This window comes from Lissotriton vulgaris, chromosome 9 (assembly GCF_964263255.1).
Source record: "Lissotriton vulgaris chromosome 9, aLisVul1.2, whole genome shotgun sequence".
Taxonomy (NCBI): domain Eukaryota; kingdom Metazoa; phylum Chordata; class Amphibia; order Caudata; family Salamandridae; genus Lissotriton; species Lissotriton vulgaris.
The window spans coordinates 763,253,244-763,277,037 of record NC_141697.1 but is presented as its reverse complement, the minus strand read 5'-3'; the positions used below and the strand labels follow the sequence as shown (position 1 = coordinate 763,277,037).

The 23,794-nt window shown below is 49.4% G+C and overlaps 1 protein-coding gene across 3 annotated transcripts in view; it reads left to right on the top strand.

Annotated features, from left to right (window-relative positions):
- Nucleotides 1-23,794, top strand: part of LOC147692219 (kinesin light chain 2-like) — a 359,953-nt gene that overhangs the window by 226,890 nt on the left and 109,269 nt on the right. For all 3 annotated transcript variants that reach the window (XM_086938492.1, XM_086938494.1, XM_086938493.1), the window contains exons 13-14: nucleotides 19,255-19,407; nucleotides 19,867-19,991. In XM_086938492.1, coding sequence (XP_086794618.1) covers nucleotides 19,255-19,407; nucleotides 19,867-19,991 — 278 coding nt within the window. The remainder of the gene's footprint in view (nucleotides 1-19,254; nucleotides 19,408-19,866; nucleotides 19,992-23,794) is intronic.

Below are 23,794 nucleotides of genomic sequence, written 5' to 3'. Positions count from 1 at the left end.
AACCAACACATAAATACAAAATTTGTCATTTACAATGCCAATAGCTCTAACTTTTCCAAAGTCGAAACCATTGCATTGTAAATGCTTGTTATTTTGGTGTGTAGACCAGGCCTGTTATCTGTTCCAGCCAATACCACCCCAAAATGGTAATGCTATGGTTCCAGTCTTTGCACCCAAGTACCTCATGGCTTGACTGACGCCCTCGTACAATCTCGATAGCCACAGCTTATCCTGCCTCAGTCATCTCCCATCTCCTTAACTCAGATCTGTGCGATGGATATTCTGTGAGCGGTGACTCCCTTCACTCCTCCTCCAAGTTACAGCCACAGCAGATCAAAAGGCCTGTCAGAGTTCCAGGACTATTAGAGCAGTGGTTCTCGTCTTATGCCCCACTATCTTCGGTATAGCCCAAGACAGTTGTGCACCAAATGCTCACACGTGCCCCACTTACAGCTCTGGTGTAGTGCCACCTCCACAGCACCACATGTAGTGTATTCTGCTACAGCCAGCTCCTCCATACAGTAGGTATCAGCCTTTCCACCTTTGTGCTCCACTCACAGGAAGGCGCAGTAGTAAGCCGGCTCTTTAAAGAGGTATATTGTGCTAAGAGTCCAGGTATCCCCTATAAGTGGACATGGTGCTCTCTTAGGGGGTAGTGTGGTCATGCAGCATTAGGCTTATCAGAGAAAAGTGTTAGACTTTTGATCCATACACACAGTCCATAAATGATACACAAGACTCAATAAGGAGATCCACACTAAATTATAAAAAAAAACACATCTTTATATAGCTGAAGACACCAAGATCATCCAAATAAGATAAGTATGTTTACAATTATGAATTTTTACAGTTTTAAAAAATGTATAGTTAGTACAATTTCTAAACCGGTAATGTTATTGTATAGAGGAAAGACATACACTGCATACAGGTATTTCACAGCAACTTACGGCACCAGTCTCCTGGACTTGAGGTAAGTATGGGTCAGGGTCCAAAGCAGCACCAACAGGTCACCTTGGGTGGCACTGGGGTAGCCGGGTGCAGAAGGGCTTTTCAGCATTGGGTGCCCAATGTTATTCTGTGGTGAAAAACATGTACTGCATTAAGATCCCGAACGGCGACTTACGGGACATATCTTCAGGACTTTTAAGTGAGTATGTAGCAAGGTCCAAGGCCACACCAATAGGTCACCTCTGGAGGCTCTGGGGCATCCGAGTGCAGAGGTATGTTACGGCGTCTGGTGTCCCATTCACTATAGCAGGCAACAATCCTGTTTTAAAGAGGCTGCATGCTGGGACTGGGAGATCAGTCAGGCCGAACCAACAAGTGGGCTCAGGTCTCAAGATGCTCAGGGTTGTGGGGACACCTTTGATCTCTTTCTCCTTGGGCCAGGGCGGCCAGGTGCAGAGGTGTTCTGAGGTTTCAGGTTTTTGTCCCCGACGACACTCGCGGTAAAGCGGGCCTGCACAAAGAGGCATCGGTGAGTCCACTGTGGGCAAACCCAAGGTGGGCTTTCTATCTGAATGATCGGGGGACCACACTGGTACCATTGGCCCACGTCCACTCATTCTGGGGGGCATGGGTGCAGTGGTGCTTTCTGATGTCTGGTTTGTGTTTCGGTCCAGAGTCTTCACAGTTCTTGTGGAGTGCTTGCAGGATGTATTAATAAATCCATCACTAAAATCTGTGTAGGTTTGTTGATATGAGATGTTTGATACTAAACCGCTTTGATTTCAGTGAAGCCATCATGTAGCTGGGGAACTCATTTTTGACCAGTGGCCCGCACATGTATTTAAAAATGACTTCTCTGATCATTTGTACTGGCAGTAATTGAACTGGCCATCACAGGGGCATATGTGCTCACGCAGTTATGCCCTCAAATGTAGTATAGTGCACTCTGCCATAGGGCTTTAATGTCTGCTGTAGGGGTGACTTACCTATACTGCATGTAGTGTCTGCATGCATGACACACAAGGCTGTGTGCCATGTCGTATTTTCATGCTTGTTACCTCCAAGACATGCATCCTGCAGTGGCAGTCTGCATGGTTAGGTGCGTGGTCCCTTAGGGTGGCACAATTCATGCAGCTGTACCCTATACTCCTGGTACCATTTATCTAATTGAGACATCTAGCTGCAAATTCCTTCCCTTTGAATTTCCCAGGTGGCTGGATCCGGAAGATTTTTCTTTGCGTGCTGATAAGTGGCATCGGTAAGCTCTGCGTGTTGTCGTCTGCATCATGCGTGCTGGAAGTGATGTCTGGATCACAATATAGGCGCCACCTCAGCATGCTGACGTCAATTCTTTTTCTTTCCATGCCAGTCAAGCACTGATCCGTGAAGAAAGCTATCTCCTCTGTTGCTTTGTTTCAGGATTTTTTCGACTTTTTATCGCCTCCACCCTCCATTTACCTGCAGTATGTAGGAAATCATGTCTAGGATGGCTGCAGGTTTTAAACCGTGCTGCGCCTGTCACTGCGCCATGTCGGTGATGGACCTGCATTTGGTGTGCTTCAAGTGTCTGGAGCGCGACCATGACTCCAAGTTGTGCTCCGACTGCAGGGCCATGGCTCTGAAAACTTTGAGGGAGCGGTTACTAAAGCTGTTCGCGCTCTCGCAGGCGATGCCTCTTCAGTCTCCTCGGAAGTCTCGGTTCCCGTCAAGAGGAAGGTCCCGGGCCTGCTCAAGGAGTCCTGCGTCCTCTTCGTCCCTCTCATGATCTTAGGGACATTCAGGTAAGAGGCACAAGAAGTTGAAGTGTGCTTCGACCTCTTCTTGTCCGTCGACAAACTCAACGGGGGAGCTTCGTCATTCAAGGTCTCATTATCTGGGACCCGCGCCTGAATCAGACTCCGTGCCTCCCCGCTTTTCCCGGAGTAAGAGCTATCAATTAAAAAAGTGATGAGTCCTTGCACCTCATTTTTGAGTGGCCTGACCCCTCTGGCAAGCCTTCGGGCCACGCAGAATCTGTGGTGGCTCCATTGGGTTCCACGCTGGTGGCTCTGGCCCTAATGCAGTTGTCCCCTACTGGACCTGGCCATGGATCCGGCCTGGCGTTGTTCGTGCCATTGCGACCTTCCCCGATGCCGGTGCGGATGCTTCCGGCACCGCCAGCCCTATTCTCTACCCAGAGCAGCTACGGCTCCAACCGTCGCTGATTCCAGCACCGACAGGACTAGGTCGCTTCCTGAACCCTATTCTGGAGGGATAGGATTGGGAGAAGAATGGGAGGTGTTGCTGGAACCTTTAGAAGACCAGCCTTAAAAGGAAATGGAGTGGAGTGAGGAGTTTGGTGAAGCCAGTGGACTGGTTACCTCTCCAGATACTGGTATGCTTTCTTACTCACTGTGGCTATGGAGGTGGGAGCATTTTACGCAATGGTGGTGTGTAGGGTGGCTGATGTCCTTGACCTTCAGCTTCCCTCAGTGGTGGTCAAGACTAATATTTTGACAGAGGTGTTGCAGCCGGGTGATACTTCTTCGGAACCCTTGCTCCCTTTTAATGAAGCCCTCCGGATGTCCTTCTAGGAACCTGGTCCAAAACCAGCACATGGCTCCTGTGAACTGGATGATCGCCCAACCCCGGGTGACCCAAATTTTCTCACTACCCACCCCACTCCAGAGAGCTTGGTGGTCCAAGCTTCTAGGTGCGTTACCTGCCACTCCCTCGGACAGGGAATCCAAGAGGCTGTACTATGGGGGCTAGAAAATGTTTTCTTCCGCCAGCCTTGCCTTGCGGTTAGTGAACAGTGCATGCTTATTGAACCGTTATTCACACTCTTTGTGGGAAATGGCCGCACAAGTGGTGCCACAGGTCCGGATGAGACCCGGGCCATTCTCTCCCAAGCCATAACAGACAGGAGAGATTCAGCGAACTTCCCCAATCGAAGTGGCTTAAATTCAGCAGGCTCACTGGACAGAACTTTTTCCACAATGGGGGCTGAGAACATCTGGCTTTTCCAGTGATGTCCATTCTTCACTCATAGACATGCCCCTGTGATAGCACACGTCTCTTAGAAGACAAAGCAGACACTGCACTGGAGTGCTTTAAGGACTTATCTGCTACAGCCTTGGGCCTCTCAGTTGCTTCTCATCCTCATTCTGCCTTTTACTACTTACGTGGCTATGGAAGGGGTTTTCAACTTCGCCAGCTGTACCCCAGACACAGAACTGCACAAATTCCACAGCCCTTGTGCAGAGGAGGGGTGTGGTTCATTCCGACCCCGTGGGTCGTGTAGCCAGAGGTCCAGTCAAATGCCTCCACCCTCCCCACCCCAATAGCGTCCACCTCCAAACACTCCTAGTCTTGCCCTTCCAGATCATAGGTGTCCAGTTGGTGGCAAACTCCGCCATCACCTCCACCTCTGGCAAAACATTACTTCGGACAGATGGGTTCTCCAGATTATCCAAAGAGCTACTTCGAGACTGCTCCTCCCTCGGTCTCTATCCTACCACAGGCTGACGGGTCATCATCTACATGTGCTCCAGAAGGAAGTCATGACTCTCTTGACTGTAGGGGCCATAGAGTGGACTCCGGTGCCAGAAGTAGGCTATGGTTGTTATTCCCACTTGTAGGAAGTTGGCTACCTGACTATGGTTACCCCAGATTTTTTTGCCTTGTGTCTAGCTGGTTTTCGACTTAGTTGGCCTGGTTCCCTGCTAATCAGGGCCCCAGGCTATCTGCTCTCTCCTTAAAATTGACTCCATGCACCCTAGGTGCATAACCTGATTGGTACAGGACACCTTGTCAGCCCCTATATAGTGCACTATAGGTCCCATGGGCATAGGTGCATCCAAGGCCTACCAGGGGATGCAGTATATCTTTTGCCACCCCTGGCTGGTTCTTAAATTGACACAACTGGCTGATCACTCAGCTGGGGCAAGTTGGTGTAATCACCCCTTGCTAAGATATAGTATCCCTATATCTAAACCATATCTGGACACATATAAACCTGTGAGTCACTCCTATGGAAGGCCTTATCAATCCTGGAGGCAGAGTGCGTGGTTTAATGTGAGATGGAGCACGAGCTGGGCCTGTCTGCAGCTGTCTGGAACCACTTCCTAAGCTGTTCCGGGATAATGCCATACCATATACTATTAAGTGCATTATAATCCTCGCGGTTATATGTCAACTTTGGTTTGGCTTTATCAAAACATGTCGTGTAAGGTGTCATACGATTTGGAATACTATCCCCTCGACAGTCCTGTCGGCGGGGATAGCATTCCACCCCTCTAGAGGGAGACGACATGCTACTTTGCTAAAACGCAGTTGATTTTAAAAGGAGCCTCAGCACCACAAAATGGATGCTTCTGCCACAGACACGAGTCTGACCTCCTGCAGCTGACCGAAACTCAGCCAAGGAGGCCTGGACAAAGGGTTTCCTGTCACAGGGAGGTGTCACACCAACCCAGACAGGAGATAGTGGATTGTAGCAGGGAGGTTTGAAAGAAACCAGACACTGCCTGGGGAGCACAAGGCTTCCCCTTGCATAATCCGGTCAAACCGGTTCTGGGGCACACCAGCCCCAGTCCCAGCGCGACCTGGACAAAGGGAAAGGGGTGTAACCACCCCCTTCCTGGGTCCCACCCATAAGAGGGGACCTAGCAGGTAATCCAGCCCCCTAGGTTGGTATAAGAATAGGAGCAGTGCCAACAGACTCAAATTATCCTGATGAAACATAAGAAACGAAACTCTGGACCCTTCAACATCCTACTCGACGTAGAAGACTGAGAATCTCCCTTGTGGTCAAGGAGTGACCACCCTGTGCAAACAGGCACCATCCAGCACCTCGACGTTTGCTTTGTTGCAGTTCCCGCCGGAACTCGAGCGACAGAGTCCGACAAGACCAAGCGTGCCTGCCTTCTAACAGCCCGATCCACAGTCCCTGCAGAGCTGAGACCCGTGGAGGCGACCGGAAGCGTGGGGCCCGCCATCTTGGAAGAACCACGAGAAGCTGACTGTGCAGCCCACGAGTGACCCTCGAAGCTGTACATCGGGGTTTGAGAAGCCCCAGCCCTGAGCCACTCTTGCACCGAAGTTCACCCCTCTACACTCACCGAGTGCTGCGTGGGGCCCTTCTGCACCTTTTGGCTCAACGCGTTGGCCCGGTCACTTGCCCGTTGGCTTGTGGCCCCCTGTGCCGACGAACTACGAAATCTAACTTGTGATTCTGGTTGCTCCAGACTTGCACCCGCTCCTCTGAAAAGGAGCACCCGCTCTGACCCTCCCGCTCCGAGTGAGAAGCAATCTTCCAGTCCTGCGTGGATTGCTCTTGCCAAGGGTTGTTTGCTCCAATCCTGAAGCCGACAGCGCCGACGGCGAGAGCCTTCGTGGGACAGCTCGTGATCCGCTCCTGGATGTTGCAGATGCCCTAGAGCCCACGTGGCAGCGGAGAGAAGCTCCTCGACAACCACCTGATTGCGCCCGACATTGCCTGGTTCCGTCCTGGTTCCACCCTGGTCACTGCGGAGTGACCCAGACTCTGTCCCCTCTGCTTTCAGGTACTCTACAACTCCGATCCACCCTTGGATCACACCGGACACTTATCCTTCACGACGCCTGCAGCATCTTCAGCTCCAAGCACCATCAACCAGCGTGGCAAAACCCGACACTACTTCGCACCTGTGCACCCGCTTCCTGTGGGTGAGGTAACTCATCAACGCCGGTGTTCCCACACTGGTACACACCTCTAGTGTATGTGTCTAAAGTTTCAGCCTGCTAGGTTAAGCGGAAGTCTCCTTAAACTATAACTTTATAACTTTTACGCACCATAGACTTTGCATTGGTGCGTGCGTGTGCTTTAAGCGCTGCACCCGAATCCTGAGGGCTTTTCCCGACTTCAGCATTGCTAGTCCCGACTGCTCCCAGCGATTCCCTAGGCCCTAGGCCTAACCACTGTTCGATTGGTATCTCTTATACCATTTTTTTAATATATGGTTTGCGTGGCCCCCCGGCCTCATCCATAATTGTGCAACTTTTATATGTTTAACTGTGCTTTTGTTTTAACGCTTGTGCCTCTGCACTCCTAAAGAATACAAAGGATTATTTTAGAAATAAATACATATATTTTTATATATAACTTGTGTGGTGTCCTTTCATTTGGTATTACAGTATTGTGATTGGTAAAACAGCTCGCTTAACACGACCTCTTGAGTTTAGCCTTTAAGGCTGCTTAGTCCATGCTACCACTAGGATAGCTTGTCTAATAAGGTTGACTTACAACCAGACACCATAAGGGATTGTTTGGACTGATACAAGGTGGTTCCAGAATTGGAAACATCACATATCAGGCCAACTTCTCACACCACTACTTTATGGTCTCGAAAAAGGACAAGGGGCTTTGTCTGACCCTAGACCTCTGGGCACTCGACTACTTCCTAAAAAAGGAGAAATTCAGTATGCTCATGTTGCCCCAGGTCTTGTCTGCCCTGGAGAAAGGATGGTCCACGATATTTAAGGGATGATACCAATGTTTCAACCGGTATCCTAGTTTTTGCGGAGAATGACTCTGAGGCTGCTGGGCCTCATGGCCTCCTCTATCCTGCTAGGGCGATATGCCAGATGGCATTTGCGGGCTCCGCAGTGGGACCTGAAGTTCCAGTGGGCCCAGTATCAAGGGAGTCTCTTCGACATGGTCCAGATCTAAAAGGGAACTGCACGAGTCCTGCCGTGGTGGCTGATGAATCACGATTGGGTTAGAGGCAGACCCCGTCTGCCTTCCCCAACCAGATCTCACAGTAGTGACAGATGTGTCACTGCTGGGATGGGGTGGGTATCTGGAAGAGGTGAAGATCAGAGGACTCTGGTCTCGGGCAGAATCCGGCTCCACATCAACAGGCTGGAGCTCTGAGCAGTCCGAATTGGCTTTGAAATCCTTTTTGCCATCCATCAAAGGAAAGCTAGTTCAATAGTTCACCGACATGTGGTACTGCAACAAACAGGGCGGAGTGTGGTCGTGGACTCTTTGTCAGGTGGCTTTGTATCTCTGGACGTGGCTGGAACAGCAAGGCATATCCCTGGTGGTTCAAAACCTGTCAGGTTCTCTTAGCTCAAGGGCGGACATACTCGGCCATCGATGCCTAATGGATCACTTGTAGCGTCTCCATCAGTAGGTGCCACAAGGTCTCTTTCAGTGGTAGGGAGAGCCTTGGTTAGATCAGTTCGCCTCCACAGAGAACATACACTGTTGCAGTTTTGTGCCTTGGAGTTTCGAGGAGTCTGTTGCTCGAAGACGCTTTTCGTCACGAGTGGAGTTCAGGCATTCTGTATGCCTTTCCGTCCATATCATTCGTGCCCAGAGTTTTCAAGAAGATCGCGAATGACCAGGCCCAAGTCATCCTTGTGGCTCCAGATTGAGCACGGAGAGTTTGATATTCCAAGCTTCTGCAAATGAGCATCAATCTTCTCAGGCTACCCCTTCACGAGGATCTTTCGCAGCAGCAGGAGAGGGTCCTCCACCCAAGCCACTCTCTGTCTTCTTGCATGGAGATTGAGCGGCGGCAGTTGACAGCTTTCAACCTTCCTCCCAAAGTTTGTCATGTTATTCTTGTTGCCAGGCATTTGTAGTATATTGTACAGAGAAGCATATCGAAACCCCTCTCATTTTAGATATTTCATTATTTATTTTTACCCTTGCCCAGCAGGGCTCTGCTCTGTGCTCCCTGTAAGGGTATTTGTCTGATTGCTCTGCTTTCCTGAGGCTGCCAGACCAACCCTTTTTATTTAAGTCACCCATTGTACATAGACCTTGTACATATGTTTCCACCTTCCCTCTTCATTATGCCTTAGTGGGACCTTCATTTGATTCTCGCCTTCCTTATTTGTGCTCCTTTTTAGCCTCTGCATAATTTCCGCCACTATGGCTCCCAATAAAAACTACTTTTTTTAGTGGAAATCTGCCAGGAGGGTGAGCGAGCTGCAGTCTTTGCCGTCTATACCTCCCTCTCAAATTATAATTCCTGACAAATTGGTGCTTCGCACTAGGGCCTCTTTCCTGCCGAAAGTAGTATCACCTTGCCATGTGGGACAATCTGTCACCTTGCCTCCTTTCTTCACCCCTCTGCATCCCACTAAAGAAGAGGAGTGACTCCCCCGTCTGGACCCAAAGGAGCATTGTCGTTTTACCTTGACCACGCAAAAGATTTCCAGGTGGGCCGCCAACTCTTCTTGAGGTAGATTGGAGCAAAGAAGGGTAAGGCGGTGCAGATGAGGACAATCTCCAGATGGGTAGTCCTCTGCATCAAGATTTGATTTGCTATGATGTGGCAAAGAAGCAGCCTCCTGAAGTCTTAAGCGCTCATTCCACCAGAGCTAAGGCTTATACCACTGCGCTAGCACGTGGGGTCCTGGTCCTGGAAATCTGTTGGGTAGCAATGTGGGCGTACCTGCACACGTTAACCAAGAATTTCTTCCTGGACAGTCAAGTCCACATCCTCTGGGGATGGTATTGCTTGGGTATCTATTCAAAGGTAAGTAATCTGAGGCTTGATATCTCTGTCAGATGGACAAGTTACTTACCTTCCGTAACACCTTATTTGGTAGATAGAATATCTAGCTTCTGATTCCGTACCGACCCACCCACCCATCCTTCCTGCATTTCAGACAAGTTTCTTAGGTCAAGGTTGTTGCCTTTCAAGGTCCTCGTTATTCTAACACACCAGTGTCAAAACTCTTCATAGCTCGTCAAAAGTAACTGACATCAGCGAGCCAAGGTGGCGCCTATATAGGTAAGGCTTACGTGCAGATGACGACGTTACGCGGAGCTGACCACTACCACCTGCCGGCATGCAGGTGTATTGTTTGGAGAAAAATTTTCCGGTCCAGTCTGACGCCTGGGAAATTCAAAGGTAAAGAATCTGCGGCTAGATACTAGAGAAAGCATTACTGAAGTTTAGTAACTTGTCCAGTAGGGACTTACAAAGGGTGATAAAGGTATTACCAATCGGGGGACAGTTGCACAGTTTAGGGAAAGAGATCTGGCACTGGTGACCTGGTTAGCAGAAACCCTGTGCACTTTGTCAGAATTACATCGAATGCCAGGGAAAAAGTGGGTGTAACTATGTCAAAAAGGGGTTCTTTCCTTCAAGCGCCATATGGGAGGGGGGCATCACCAAGGTCACATTGTTGACCCTCAGAACTATGCACTGACACTACAGATTCTGACTTGCTTGGACACCGCACAAGTTAATCAGCCACTGTTGCCTGTATTTTGCAGCCCTTTACGCACTTTCAACCAAGAAATTGAAACCTGGATCTGCCATCTCAGGCTGGAAACCTGTTTCACATGGCAATCTTGTTGGCCCGGCTAGCCAGCTAAACTCCACTTCTCCCCAGCATTTCCCCGGCATCCATTTCAGTATCTTCTCATTCCTTGCCTTCCTTATGTCTCCTTGTTCTGCAGTCTTACACCTTGTTCTCTTGTTACTTTTGTTTTTTAGGTCTCGCGTGGCGTCGGGTGCGCACATGCGCACTCAAGCTCGCGAGATTTAATGACTTTAGTGTACTCCACTAGCGAGGGTTAAGCCCTGCCCCTCTTCTCCATAAACGGTGGCCAGCCATTGAGAAGAGGTCCTAGTGACGTTCTTCTTTCCATCTAAGCCGCGTCCTTTACGGATTTGGGGGCATGTTTTTGGACTTTCTTTCTAGGCTGTAAACAACAGTCAAAAACACGCCACCCAGTCTGAAAAGGATGGGGCTTAGATAGAAAGAAGAACCATTTGTCTCTAAGCCCCGTCCTTTTTAGACTGGGGGCGTTTTTTTCTGACTGTTTACATCCTAGAAAGAAAGTAAAAAACACGCCCCCCAGTCTGAAAAGGACGGGTCTTAGAGACAAGGCCTTTTTGGCCGGGGCCATCTTAATGGGGACTTTGGCTGGCATGTTTGTACAGTTTGCTCACACTGCCACTGTCAGGACTCCGAGCGAGCTCCTTGGCTTTGATTTATATAGACACTGGCTGCAACGCTTTACCATCGGTTCTGCAGGGCCCACCTCCTCCAAAATCCTATTTCTAGTCACAGAGGGCGCGCACGGTTCCCGTGACAAAAATAGACCGGGGGTAGTGTGTGCAATCTCGCAGATGCCTAAGGAAATTCCCATCCTCTCAGGTTTTCGGTGCACGTTTCGTGATCAGAATTCTTTCACTATAGGAAATAACACCCACCATGCGTACGAATCTAGGCGCTAGGTTGAGCACACCAGTGACACGGGTAAACAAACAGCAGCAAAGGCACAAAGCATCACTTGATTCTCCGAGTATAGCATTATTTGCATTTTCCATCAGCAGCCTTGCTGTGTACTTGCAGCAGGTATACAGAAATACTTTGTTTCCATGCAATATGTTCTTTTAAAGGTATCAATTATTTGGTAACCTCTTTTCAACTTTGAACAAATACAACCAAAAGCACATGAAAGAGTAATACCGTACAAGTTATTGTACCGTTAGCAGTAAATATTCCAGGATGTATTGACTCTACCAAAATATAGGAAATATTTAGGTTTAAATCTTTTTATTGAAAGACAGTGCAGTAAGGTACATTGTACATAACTATGACGTAGGTATGGCCCCAGCCCCCTATAAGCAGATCAAGGCTTGAGAAGGCCCTGCTATGTTGACAAAGTCCGACCTGTTTGGGAAAGAGCAGCACTGTACAGAATATAGCAACAAAAACAGTAACAATGCGACCCCCCCCCCCACCCTCCAGCCCATGCCCCCCCCCTCCAAACCCCTCCACCCCCGCCCCGTCCTGTGCCCATGTCTTCCCCTGGCTGACTAACCTCACAAGCCAGAGAATTCCCGCTAGCAAGAGCTATCTCAAGGGTCCTTGGTATGCGTCTCAGTGAGACGCAGTAATCGAAGGTAGCGGGGACATGTTATTTCTGTGAATTCCATAAGTAACAGGGATCGGAAGGGCTGCCAAAGTTCTTCAAATTGGTCTCTATCCCCTGCCAGTGTGAGGGACAGCTCCTCCATACCCAGTACGTGCCACATCTGTGGAGCCATCCTGTGGTAGAGGGGAGTGTAGTGGTGCGCCAGTGTGTGAGGAAGTTTTGCATCGCTGATCCTAGTGCAATGGCTATTTGGCGTCCCCTGCGAAAGCGCAATGGGTATGTCAGTGCGTTGGGGAGACCCAGGAGGACATAAGCCTGGAAATGTGGTATTTCAGTCCTGAAATGTTTATCCGTTTCGTCTAGTATGTGCGTCCAATATGGCTGGAGATGAGGGCAGTCCCACAGTATATGTACCAGATTACCAACTTGCCCACACCCTCTCCAACAGAGTCTGTCCTTGGTGTGGTCCATCTCGTGCAGCCGCTCAGGGGTGTAATACCAGTATGTGGAAATTTTTGTAAGTGTCTCGGTGAGTCCCGTGTGATATGCAGAATGGCTCGCCCTGTAGGCAATCCCCTCCCCTTCCTTGTGGCTCAGGGTCCTGCCCAACTCCCTCTCCCAGCGTTCCCGACCTGGGTTGTGGATGTGTGTTGGTGGTGTCTGAATCATCTTATAGATGTCTGAGAAAAGTTTAGTGTCAAAGGTGCGTTCGTATGGTGTGAACCGTCTCCCCGCAGTCTCACGGACCTGTGGTTGGAGCGCCCAGTGCCGCATCTGGAGGTAGCGCATGCGTTCTGACTCAGGGAAGCCGCATTCCTGTTTGAAGAGCGGGAACGGGAGCACCCCGTCTGCGCTATAGATATGTTATAGGAACCGGCAGCCTGCCTGTCTCCTATGTGCAAAGGACCCTTTCGCCATGCCCGGGGTAAAGTCCGGGTTGTCTGCCAGTGGTGTTAGTGGGGAGGGAAATGTGGTCAATTCGTGGGAGATATTGGTAGCGTCCCAGACCTCCAGGGGAATTAGAGTGATGTGAGAAGCGTGAAGGTTTGCTGGTCTGTGTGGCTTCGGGAGAAAGGGGACCCCGCCACTGCCTGGTCCTGAAAGAGCCAATGCTTTTCGGATTCCCACCTGCTCCACTCTACTAAATGCCATAGTTGCGCCGCCTGGTAGTATTTGTGCAAGTCGGGGATGCCTAGCCCTCCGGCCTCCGGGGCCAATGTGGCGATCGTCCTCTTCAGTCTGGGCTTCCGGCCTTGCCAGATGAACTGGGTTAGGTCCGCCTGTGTTTGCCGGATCCATCCGACGGGGGGTCGAAGCGGTAGGGCCCGAAAAAGGTATAGGATTTGCTGCAGCACAGTCATTTTGGCCGCCGCTATCCGTCCTAGCCAAGAGAGGGGGAGGTGACGCCACCGGTTAAGTTCCTCTCGGATCCACGTGCGTAGGGCGGCGTGAATCGCTGTGGACATGCTGGCGAGTGTCGGGGCCAGCTGGATTCCCAAATAAGGAACCGTGTCCGATGCCCACTGAATGGGAAGGAGGTTTTGTAAGTAGGTCCTGGTGGAAGCGGAGAGTGACAAATCTAACGCGACTGACTTATCTGTATTCATTTTAAATCCGGCTACCGCCGCAAAGGCGTCGATCTCGGCCATGCAAGCTGGAAGAGCGGAACGCGGGTGATCTAGGGAGATCAGTATGTCATCGGCATAGAGACTGATGGTATGTATGTCTCCTCCAAACTTTATGCCCGTTGCGTCCCGATTTTGCCGAATCCTTTGGGCGAGGGGTTCCATGTAGAGGCCGAAGAGAAGTGGTGACAATGGGCATCCCTGCCTCGTCCCTCTTTCAATCGTGAACCCAATCGAGCTATATACATTAACCCGGACTACTGCAGTGGGCAATCTGTAACAGTTGAAGACAAGGGTTCTGAATTTCTCCCCTATCCCGACCTTGGCCAGCACCAGATCCAGGTAGGACCAGTGTTCACGGTCGAACGCCTTCTCAGCGTCGAAGGTTAGAATCATGCGCTCCCACGGTATGCGGGAGGCTTTTTCAATTAGGTGGACCACACTCTTGGTATTATCTATAGTCTGCCTTCAGGGATGAAACCCGCCTGGTCAGGGTCCACAAGGCCCGGCAAGTAGGGGGCAAGACGTGCCGCTAGTATGCCGGTGTACAGCTTGAGGTCAACGTTAAGGAGTGATGGCGGTCGGTATGCTCCACACTTGGACCTATCCTTCCCAGGCTTCGGAATGACCGAAAGGGACGCACGGAGGAGATCCGGCGTGATTGCCCCGGGTTCCGCGAATGTGTTGAAGAGGCGAGTGAGCAGCGGGGCCTGGGTGGCGCAGAAGGTCTTATAGAAGATGGCGGGGAAACCGTCCGGCCCCGGTGCCTTCCCCACCTTAAGCCGGGCTATTGCAGCAATTACTTCCTCGATGCAGATGTCTCTCTCCAAATACTCCGTCTGTACCGGAGCGAGTGAAGGGAGCGTGACCGAATCCAGGTATTGCTCCGCGGAACTTACATTCGAGGGGTCGCCGGTGTATAACTCGGCGTAGAAATCGCGGAATGCCTCCTTAATCTGCGCATCATCTGACACTTTAGACCCATCTGGGCGGGATATCTCCTTGACTCTCTGTTGTTGCCGCGCCACCCTCAACCGGTTGGCCAGCATGTGGCCGCACCTGTCCCCGCCGGTATAGTAGGCATGTTTAAGACGCAGAGCGGCGTATTCCACGCGGTCCATAGCTATGGCTGCTAACAGTTGCTGCGCTACCTTGAGTTGTTTCCAAATTCTAGGAGCTCCCGTTCGCTGGTGCATTTGTTCTAATTCCTGTACCCGTTGGGTAAGCTCCTCCCGTTTGGCCTGCCTATCCCGGTTCTCGACTGAAGAGAGGGCAATAAATTCCCCTCGGAGGACCGCTTTCAAAGCTGCCCATTGGGTTGTGAGAGTGGTGTCAGAATTGGCGTTGTGGGTCAGGTAGTCCTGTATAGCTGTCTGAATGTGCTTTACGACATCCTTCCTATGCAGTAGAGTATCGCGGAGTCGCCATACCTTGGGGGGCGGGGGGTGACGTAGGTGGAATGGCAATTGTCGTGATGACTGGTACGTGGTCGGACAGTGAGATGACCCCTATGTCTGTAGACGCGGCGAGGGTACACACCGGTCCGGTTGATAGAAAGTGATCTATTCGGACGTACGTTTTGTGTGCCGCGGAGTAATAGGAGTACTCTCTTTCTTGTGGGTGGCTGAGACGCCAAAGATCGTGAAGGTAGAGTTCCTGCAGTGTGGTAGTGCATGCAGTAGATAGTGTCCCTGCTTGAGGAGTGCGCTGACTCGACCTGTCAAGTGCTGCATCAAAGACCATGTTCATGGCGCCTCCTAGTATAATGTGTCTGTCTGATGTTGCTGTGATGTCAGTGAGAGCTGAGTGAAGGAATTGTTCTTGGCCCTCGTTGGGGCAGTACAAGGAGCCAATCGTGAGTGCCAGGCTGTTCAAGGCAAAGCGATATGCCAAGAGTCTACCTCGCAGCTCTGCAGTTTTATGCAGAACCTTCCCCCGGAAGTGGCGTGCCACCGGGATCGCCACTCCTGTGGTTTTGGTGGGCCCAGAAGAGAAATATTGTCCCTGGAATGCGCAGGAGCGGAGTCTGTGGCAGTCTCTTGTCAGCAGGTGCGTCTCCTGGAGCAGGCAGACGTCCGCACGTGTGCTTTCCAAGAAGAAAAGTGCTGCGCATCTCTTGACCGGGTTATTAGGACCCCGTACATTTCGGGTCAAGATCTTAAGAGTGTTGGGCATCATGATGTGTGATGGTGTGGGGCTCGTGCGCATTGTCAGTCAAGTGATCTCCGATGATGAAGGAAACATGGGCACCAAACTGACCCCCAGTGGCCTGTGCAGGCGTGTGACGTATGAACTCGAGGAAAAGCTGGAGCACTGGACTAAACACCCCCCCCCGCCCCGCAGCCCCTCCCTCAACCCCAACTCCGTCCCAATCTCAACGAACCCCCCTCCCCCGCCTTCCCCTCCCCCCCTGCCTCCCCCGGATCCCCAGTCCCCAACTGAACCCTAACTGAAATCCCAACTGTGTCATAGTCCTAGTCCTGTCCGTGTACTGTTCCGGCCTACGGAGTCCGTACGTGGAGGAGTTCGTGGCAGTGGCGACCTCTGTGGCCTCCCCCCTATCCCCCCAGACCTGCAAAACTCGAAGCAAAGAAGAAGACCCCCTTTACTGACTTCTGCAGGAGCCAGCTTGCCCAGGCAAAGCTCGAGTACCAGGCTAATCTTCTGATGATGCAGTGTCTTTGGATACCTCCTCCACGGCTGCGGCTTGTTCATGTGCCTCTGTCACTGGGTCTGGCGTGTGACACCTTCGGCGAGCGCCGACGCCTCACTTGCTGCCATCCGCCGCTCGAGGGCCTCGGCGAAGTCTTTCGTGAGGGGCTATCCGAGGGGTCCTCCGTCTACGTGTCGTCGTCCTGATCTATGCCCAGCAAGGCGCAGGTGTCTCGGAGGGAGCGAAGTTGGTGGAGAGCCCCGTTCCATTTGAAGATCAGTCGAAAGGGATGGCCCCAGGAGTAAGGAACACCCTTGTCTCATAGAAAAGTGGTGGCCGGTCTTAAAGCCCTGCGCTTCTGCAGTGTGATCGCCGAGAGATCTTGGTAGAGAGCTACCGGATGGCCCTGGTAGCGAAGGGGCTGTTTCCTGCGGGCCTCCTTCAAGGGAAAGTCAGGGAGGAACGCCAGTATGTCCGGGGGAGGGGCAGGCCCCAAGCCGACCCTGAAGGAAACATTTAAAAGAAACATACATGAAAACTTTTTGCGACTCTTTGTGTCCGGCCACTCCCATAGAACTGAATTAAACGAATGGAAATTATTTCATAAAGTGCTTCGAGAACCATAATGAAAAACGTGCCCTCTCTTCTCCTTGCTTCTCTCGTGCCCTCTTTTCTACTTGCTTCTCTCTTCTCCTTGCTTCTCTCTTCCTCCATCATTCGACCCCCTCCACATTTCTCTCACCAGTAGGTTTTTCTCGCCGGTCCTTTCCTCTCACCCTTGGGCTTCCCTTCCCTCATTCATTCCATTGCCCTCCCGATGTTGCTGTCTCACTTTACCCCTTTCTCCCTCTCCCTGCTTTGCCCTCTTCTCTTTTCTGTGCTTAGCCCTCGTTTCTCTGCTCCCCGTCTCCCTGCCTGCCACCCTCCGTAACGTGCCTCTCCCTCCTCATGCCTCACTCTTAGCCTCTTAACTACCCTCTCCCCCTCTACTCTCTGTGCCCGCCTCCCGCAGGCGCCCCACGTTTTCCTCTATCACTGCCTGTTTACTGCCTCTCGCTTTCTCGACCCCGCCTTCCCTGACTCTTTTCTCTGCCATTCCAAACTGTCCCCTGTACACATTTAAATCCAGGGTTGTCTGAGTTTCCTCCAGTCTCCCCTTTGAATTTAATGACCCATAAATGCCTACTTTCTCTGCCTTTCCGGTTCTCTCCCCTCCTCGCTGTCCTTTCTTCCTCTGCCCCCTCTTCACTGTTTCCCTCCCTCTCCGTGCCTCTCTGTGCCTCTCCCTCCCCGAGTCCGCTCGAACCGAGACACAGAGATCATACCGGCGAGCGGTCACACTGAGGAGAAGAACCCGGAGGAGTGTGCATGTACGGGCGTGAGTTCAGCAGCGTGTGATGGTTGGACGAAGTAATCCGAGCAGAGAAATAGCCTTCTCTGGGGGGTGGGGGCAAGAAGTAAATCATGTAGTCTGGGCTTTAAGTGGGATGAAAAAAACTGGGGGTCTCTCAAGGGTGTGGCCAATAGAATTAAGGATGTGGCTTAAAAACATGTAAACTAAAAGTCTGTGCTTAATAGTATAGTGTGCCGCCCAGCCTGTATTTTGCTGTTTGTCATTACATCCAGATATATGATAAAAGTAACATCTACAACAAGTCGAGACTATTGACTTTGTCAATAATCGTAAGATAAATAAGCAGCAACTATGGGTTGCATATAATATTGGAAAAACTTCGACTTAAACCCCTGGTGACACCAAGACACTGACCAAGACAATGTTGCTGCTCGTTAGTTTCAAAAAGAGAAGGGAAATCCAGAGAGAAAATGACTCTCTTTAAACGATTCCCCTTACCCTACACCACTCACCTGGCATGACCTCATGCCGTAACTTCTCCACTATTGAGAAGTGAGCAGTGTTAGCATGCGCTCATCAATGCTCCGCTATTGCCATTGTAAATGACAATGCCATTTATTTATCAGTTTTGAAAACTAACACATAAATAAAAAAAATGTCATTTACAATGCCAATAGCTCTAACTTTTGCAAAGGCGAGACCGTTGCATTGTAAATGCTGGTTTCTTTTCACTTTGTCTTCTTTCCTTCTTTTTTTTATTTTATTTTATTTTTTATTTTTTTTTAATAGTATTTATACATATGCATAAAGTAAACCGGGTCTTACTTCACTTTTGGAAGCCCGCCGGCGAGCATACCGGGTAGGTCATACATGGTAAGTTTGTCGGGCCCCCTCTTGTGGTTCGTAGGAGTAATGTAGGGAGAAGGAAAGAGAAAGATGTGAATAAATAAAGAGAGGGAAATTATAGCTTAGGTCTGGTAACAGCACGGTCTTGTTATGGCATTGGGGTACAGTTCTGCTGGCTAGGAGCTCATTCGGATTGTTCGTATCTTATGGTGGGTCAAAAGTTCGTAGGGACTTGTCCAGTGATTTCCATAAGTCTCTGGATATGGTTTTCCGGGGTGAATATCTGATCCCTAGTGAGTCGGCTCCCCTTAGGTAGGTGATCCAGGAGAGCCATCCGCCGTACAACACTTTTTTTCCTATTCCCTTTCAGCTTCTTCTTAGTTCCTTTCTATTTTTTGACTCAGTTCCACATCCTTCTTTATTTCTTGACTCATTTCCTCATCAGACATACTGTTCCTTTTTAGGTCTCGCCTAGGCAGCCCGCGTGCTGTGCTCTAGGAGTGCCTTTAGCCATCGGTCTGCTCCTTTTCAAGCACACTCGTGCTTGTGCTGGCATCCACCTTGCAGGAGCGAGCAGCGGCGCACGTGGTATTTGAAAACATAAGGCTCTTGCGCCGCCGCTGCTCGCTGCCGTAAGGCGGATGCCAGCACAAGCACGAGTGCATTTGCCTGCTCTTGCGGGGCCGCGCCACGCTCCCTCACGCTTGTTCTGTTAATCCTGGGTGACTACACGGGCCTCTAATGCGTAGAACCTATTGAGAACTGTCATCTTTTAATCTGTAATAGAGAAGCACTGCCATCAAGTGTCCAATACGATGAACTGCACTCTTCTTTTTCCACCTCCAGACTCCCTAATTTTCCTTATCTTTTAAAACTCCCTTCTTTATTTGTATTTCTCTGATCACACTCGTTTGATTTGACTGTTATTCACTCTTTTTTTTTTCTTTTCTTTCAGGGGATTGATGCTATAAATCAGACACGTGTGGTGGAACTGCTGAAGGATGGCAGCACCTCAGAGCGTCGACAGAGCCGTGATAGTCTTAATGGCAGCACTGTGAAATACGAGAATGGGACTGACAGTGATGATGGTGCTGTGGAATGGACCGGGGTACGGATGCACTGCAGTTTTCAATGGACATTGTGGTTCACTTTGAAAACCTGACTGACTACTAACAGCAAATCAAATCCCTCACTGGGAGAACTCTGGTGGCCTTTTGTGTCAAATCCTTGCTCTGTCCTATGGTGTTAGATATAGAGGATCATCCTCTTCTGTAAGTTCATGAGTGCACTAGCAATGAAGGCTGGTATATGCAGTAAAGGTTGCATTTGTTGGCTTGACAAATTATTCCGATTCACCAGATCATCTGACTTACCTTTTCTCTGCCTAACCCAGTTAAGATGGATTTTTGGGATGTGGAAGTGTGCGTCTGCTCTGGCCTGCAGGTTTCAGTGAGTGGAAGCAGCAGTCAGCTCATGTGATTGTGAATACTTTGAAATTTACTGCGTCCTGGGTATGAGGTCTGGAGTCATTTTACAAGTGGTAATGAAGTTTGTTGTTCTCCCACAGGATGGAAGTGGAGCTCTACGAAGAAGCGGCTCGTTCGGAAAGCTTCGAGATGCTCTTCGGCGCAGTAGTGAGATGCTGGTGAAGAAGCTACAGGGGAGTGCCCCGCAAGAGCCCAAGAACCCTGGGTAGGTGACCAGACTCATGCTCCGTGTTTTCTGCATGACAGAGATTGTCCAATGTTTAAGCTCTTCAATGCTGATGACGAGCTCAGCTCGTCATCAGCCACGGGGGGCGTGTGCGGATGACGAGCTGAGCTCGTCATCTAACGCGGCTTTTCGAAAAAAGCTGCGTAGCTCAAAAATCACTGCAGCAGCGATGCGGTTAACTAGAGACATGTTGTTGCTTATGTGGGTTTGCCTCTTACAATCTTCGGTACTGTGTAGTTCATCTGCCCTGCAATGTCATATTCACTTTGTAACTGTTTAACATCTGTCTGTCTTTGCATAAAGTATTGCATGTTGGGAATGAAAGGAGCACATGGTGACATGTTGGTGATTTGCTGGTTCCCAGCCCCTTCTAAAGCGCGGACCTAATTGAGTGAAGGATGCCACCAAACTAGAAATTCTAGGCATTGTTAGGAAAACCACGGCTTCAGTGAGACAACATTGGCTTAATCTTTGATAGCAATGTCACAAAGAAGCAGGCTTTTCCCTAGAGAAGTGTGTGTTAAGTTTTTAAGCATGGCATAAACAACATTCGAGTCAGGAAGCAACACGCTACAGTTATCAATACAATTTAGTTGAAAAGAGGGGAAGAAAATATAAAGATAAAACTCGAAATTGAATTCAGGAAAGCAAAGAGGGATATGATTTTTTTTTCAGTTTGAAGTAAAATAAAAAAAGTTCAAAGAAACAAACTTAAAAATGCCAGGATAGGTCTGGGTTTTACCATAAGTGTAGAACAGAGGAAATTCTTGCACCAAAAATGAAAAGTATTTACTTGCCACCTGTTGTGCATCCGACAGGCCAGTAGAGCAGTGGCAGTGTCATGTACCTTGCAGACTGGACACTCAGATGCTTCCAAACTTCTCTGTTAAATATCATCTTGCAAGTTACTCACAAAGCTCCCACAGTTACAAGCTAAGTTTCAGGGGTGCCAGACCACTGACAGCAGTTTATGTCAAACTCAACTGCTGACTCTAGGCTACAGCTCAGTTTCCTCTGTCGGTTGGTCAGGTTATCTTCTAGTATTGCCCTCATGTGCCTTTTCTGTCCCTGGGGCTACGGGAGGCCAGCTGCTCCGACCCTTGAGAATCACATCAGTCCTTGGGTAAAAGTGGGCAGGAGGCTATGGTTCATTTCTCCCTCATGCAGGCACAAACAGCAGGACCTCCTTCATCCATCCTCTTCCCACGTCCATTTGTATTCTATGAATCTGGTGGTAGGATTTTTTTTTTAATGATCGCTAGCTGGTAATTGGGGGGGGAATCCAAAACCTTAATGTCTCATCGGCTGTAGCAGTAGTTATTCATGCTTTACTGCAGATCCATACCAAGATTAACCATTTTAAAGGTCTTTTAAAATAGCTTTTGTATTTCTCTCTGTATAGAGATACTTCTGCTGTCTCAAGAGTGGACCTATCAATATGAGCAATCTCCCTCTCCCTGAAAATCAAACCCACTGGTTCTGAGTCCAGATTTCTAATTTTGGTAAGGAGAGACAGTCATGACCGGTATAGGGTGGTTCCAAACTTCAAAAGCTTCCCAAGGCATCACGTTTTTTTGGAGCTTCCTTTCAAGGCCCTTCAGTATCCATCCGCTGTTCCTGTTCACTCTCCTTCATGACAAGTAGGTAGTTGGCCAGTGATTAACCCTTCCCTGCATTCCTGACAGAGACCCTCTTGCGACACTCACCCCTTTCGTCTTTTCCTCAGAAGGTATTTCACGCTGCTTCAAAGAGCTGATCGTGGTTCCGGGAGAAGAAATTGCCTGGCTAAAGGTCATTAATTATTGTCCAGTCTTTTGGAAGGGATACATTACTTTTTACAAAATCCATAGTCACCATTGAATTGCACTGTAGATAGATAATCCAACTCTGTGTTGATAATTTCTGTAGCTTATTAAATGTGTTCTCAATCATGAGTCTTCTGCAGCCTATACAGTTAAACAATACCTTTAATCTGGGCACCATAGGGACATAACATTTCATATTAGATGTGTCTCACTTTTACACATTATGCACCCAGACCGTATGATCTTCATGGCACTACTTAGTAGTGACTTAGCTAATGTAAGAAATGTGCTTTCCCCTCTGTCACACATTGATTATTATGACATGTGCTGCTGTGGATTTTAGGTTGCAATTACTAAGAGTTGTAATAGCAGATGCGGGTGATATATATGTATGCTACAGTTTACATAAGATAATTATCTTTTATGTTTCTGTTGCTCTTTCTGTACCAATTTACATTAGCGTTACCTAATGGTTAAATGTGCCATTCTGTTGGCTACATCTCACTGCAGATTCCTCACTTTAAAATATACCCCAGGTGCTAGACTGGATCTATTAGTTTTCACAACAGTAATCCTGTGCAATGCTAGTTGTCGCTTTCTGGCCCCACTTCGTCGCTTACGGTTTGGCACTTTGCGGCTTCGTATAATCTTGTTCCACCCCGGAAGTGATGGAGCAGAACCACAGCTAAATGCCACTCCTATGAAGCAAAGCAGTATGTTCTCGTAAATCTAAAGAATTCACAAACTTTGCATAAGTCCCACTCCCAAATGAGGGTGCAGACCTATTTACACTCAGAAGGCTACTCCAACAACGAGTCTTCTTCATGGTTGAAGTCATATGGTACGTCCCAGGTTAAAGAAGCATAAGAAGTCGAAGCTGGACTCTATCCCATCAAATCACTCTCTTTCTAAAGAGAAGTCAGAAGGGCATAAAAGTGCCTATCGATCTCGCTCCCATTGCAGATTGAGGAGCTGATTCCACAAATGGTCCAATGCACCCTGAACTCTACTCACTCACAACACCCTCGCATTACACCTCATACTTCACTATGGCAGCTTAAAAGAACACTGGCAAAGAGCCCCCCTGCGGGGTCCGTTCCGCATTGCAGCGTCAGCCCAACGAGGAGCTGCCCTATAATGAGGCATGACACCCCTTGGGGGTGTGTGAGGGCTCTTGCTCCTGAAGGATCAGATCCCCGGGCATGATCCCTCAGTCTCCCTTACCTTCCTCACTATAGGAACTGCACACCTCTACGTATACATTCCCTAAACTTAAGTCAGCTCGCTGGAGCTGCTGTCCTCCGGCATTGACTGAAGGCGACAGCGTTCTGCCCTGAGGTGCACAGCTAAATACTGGACATGCCGTTTGATGGTGAATCGTTTTAGCAAACATATTGATGACGCCTTACAGACCATTAAGACTGACACAGCTAAGGCTTTGGGCACGCTCCAATACATGAAAAACCCCTGTCGTGGAGCACGTGGCAGAAAAGCCTATTCATTTTGAGGTGGTTACCAGAAATATGAGCCTTAAGCTTGCACCTCATTTCGCCCTTCCTACCAACATCAGCAGCAGTATCGTTAACCACCACCGGCTGCGTACTCCAGACAGCCCATGCGGAAGCAACAAGGTCAATCCTGGGACGCTGTCAGAAAACAGTGACGAAGTCTCACCACCTGCCGCTCTTTTTGCATTTACTTCATTCATGAAGACTCTTCTCTCTCGTTATCTAGGTCAGTGGCAGAAAATAACCGCAGACAAATGGGTCCTGAATATAATAAAAGATTGTCATACCCTAGAGTTTGCAACAGCACCACCTCCTCATCTGCCTCAAAAATAAATACCACCACTTCTTCAATTGCTAAAAAAGAAAGCTTTGCTCATGCTCCAGAAAGGAGCTATAGAATGAGTGCCACGCTCTCGGAGAGGAAGGGGCTTCTACTCCCGTTTTTTCTGATAAAGAAGTCAGAGAATGG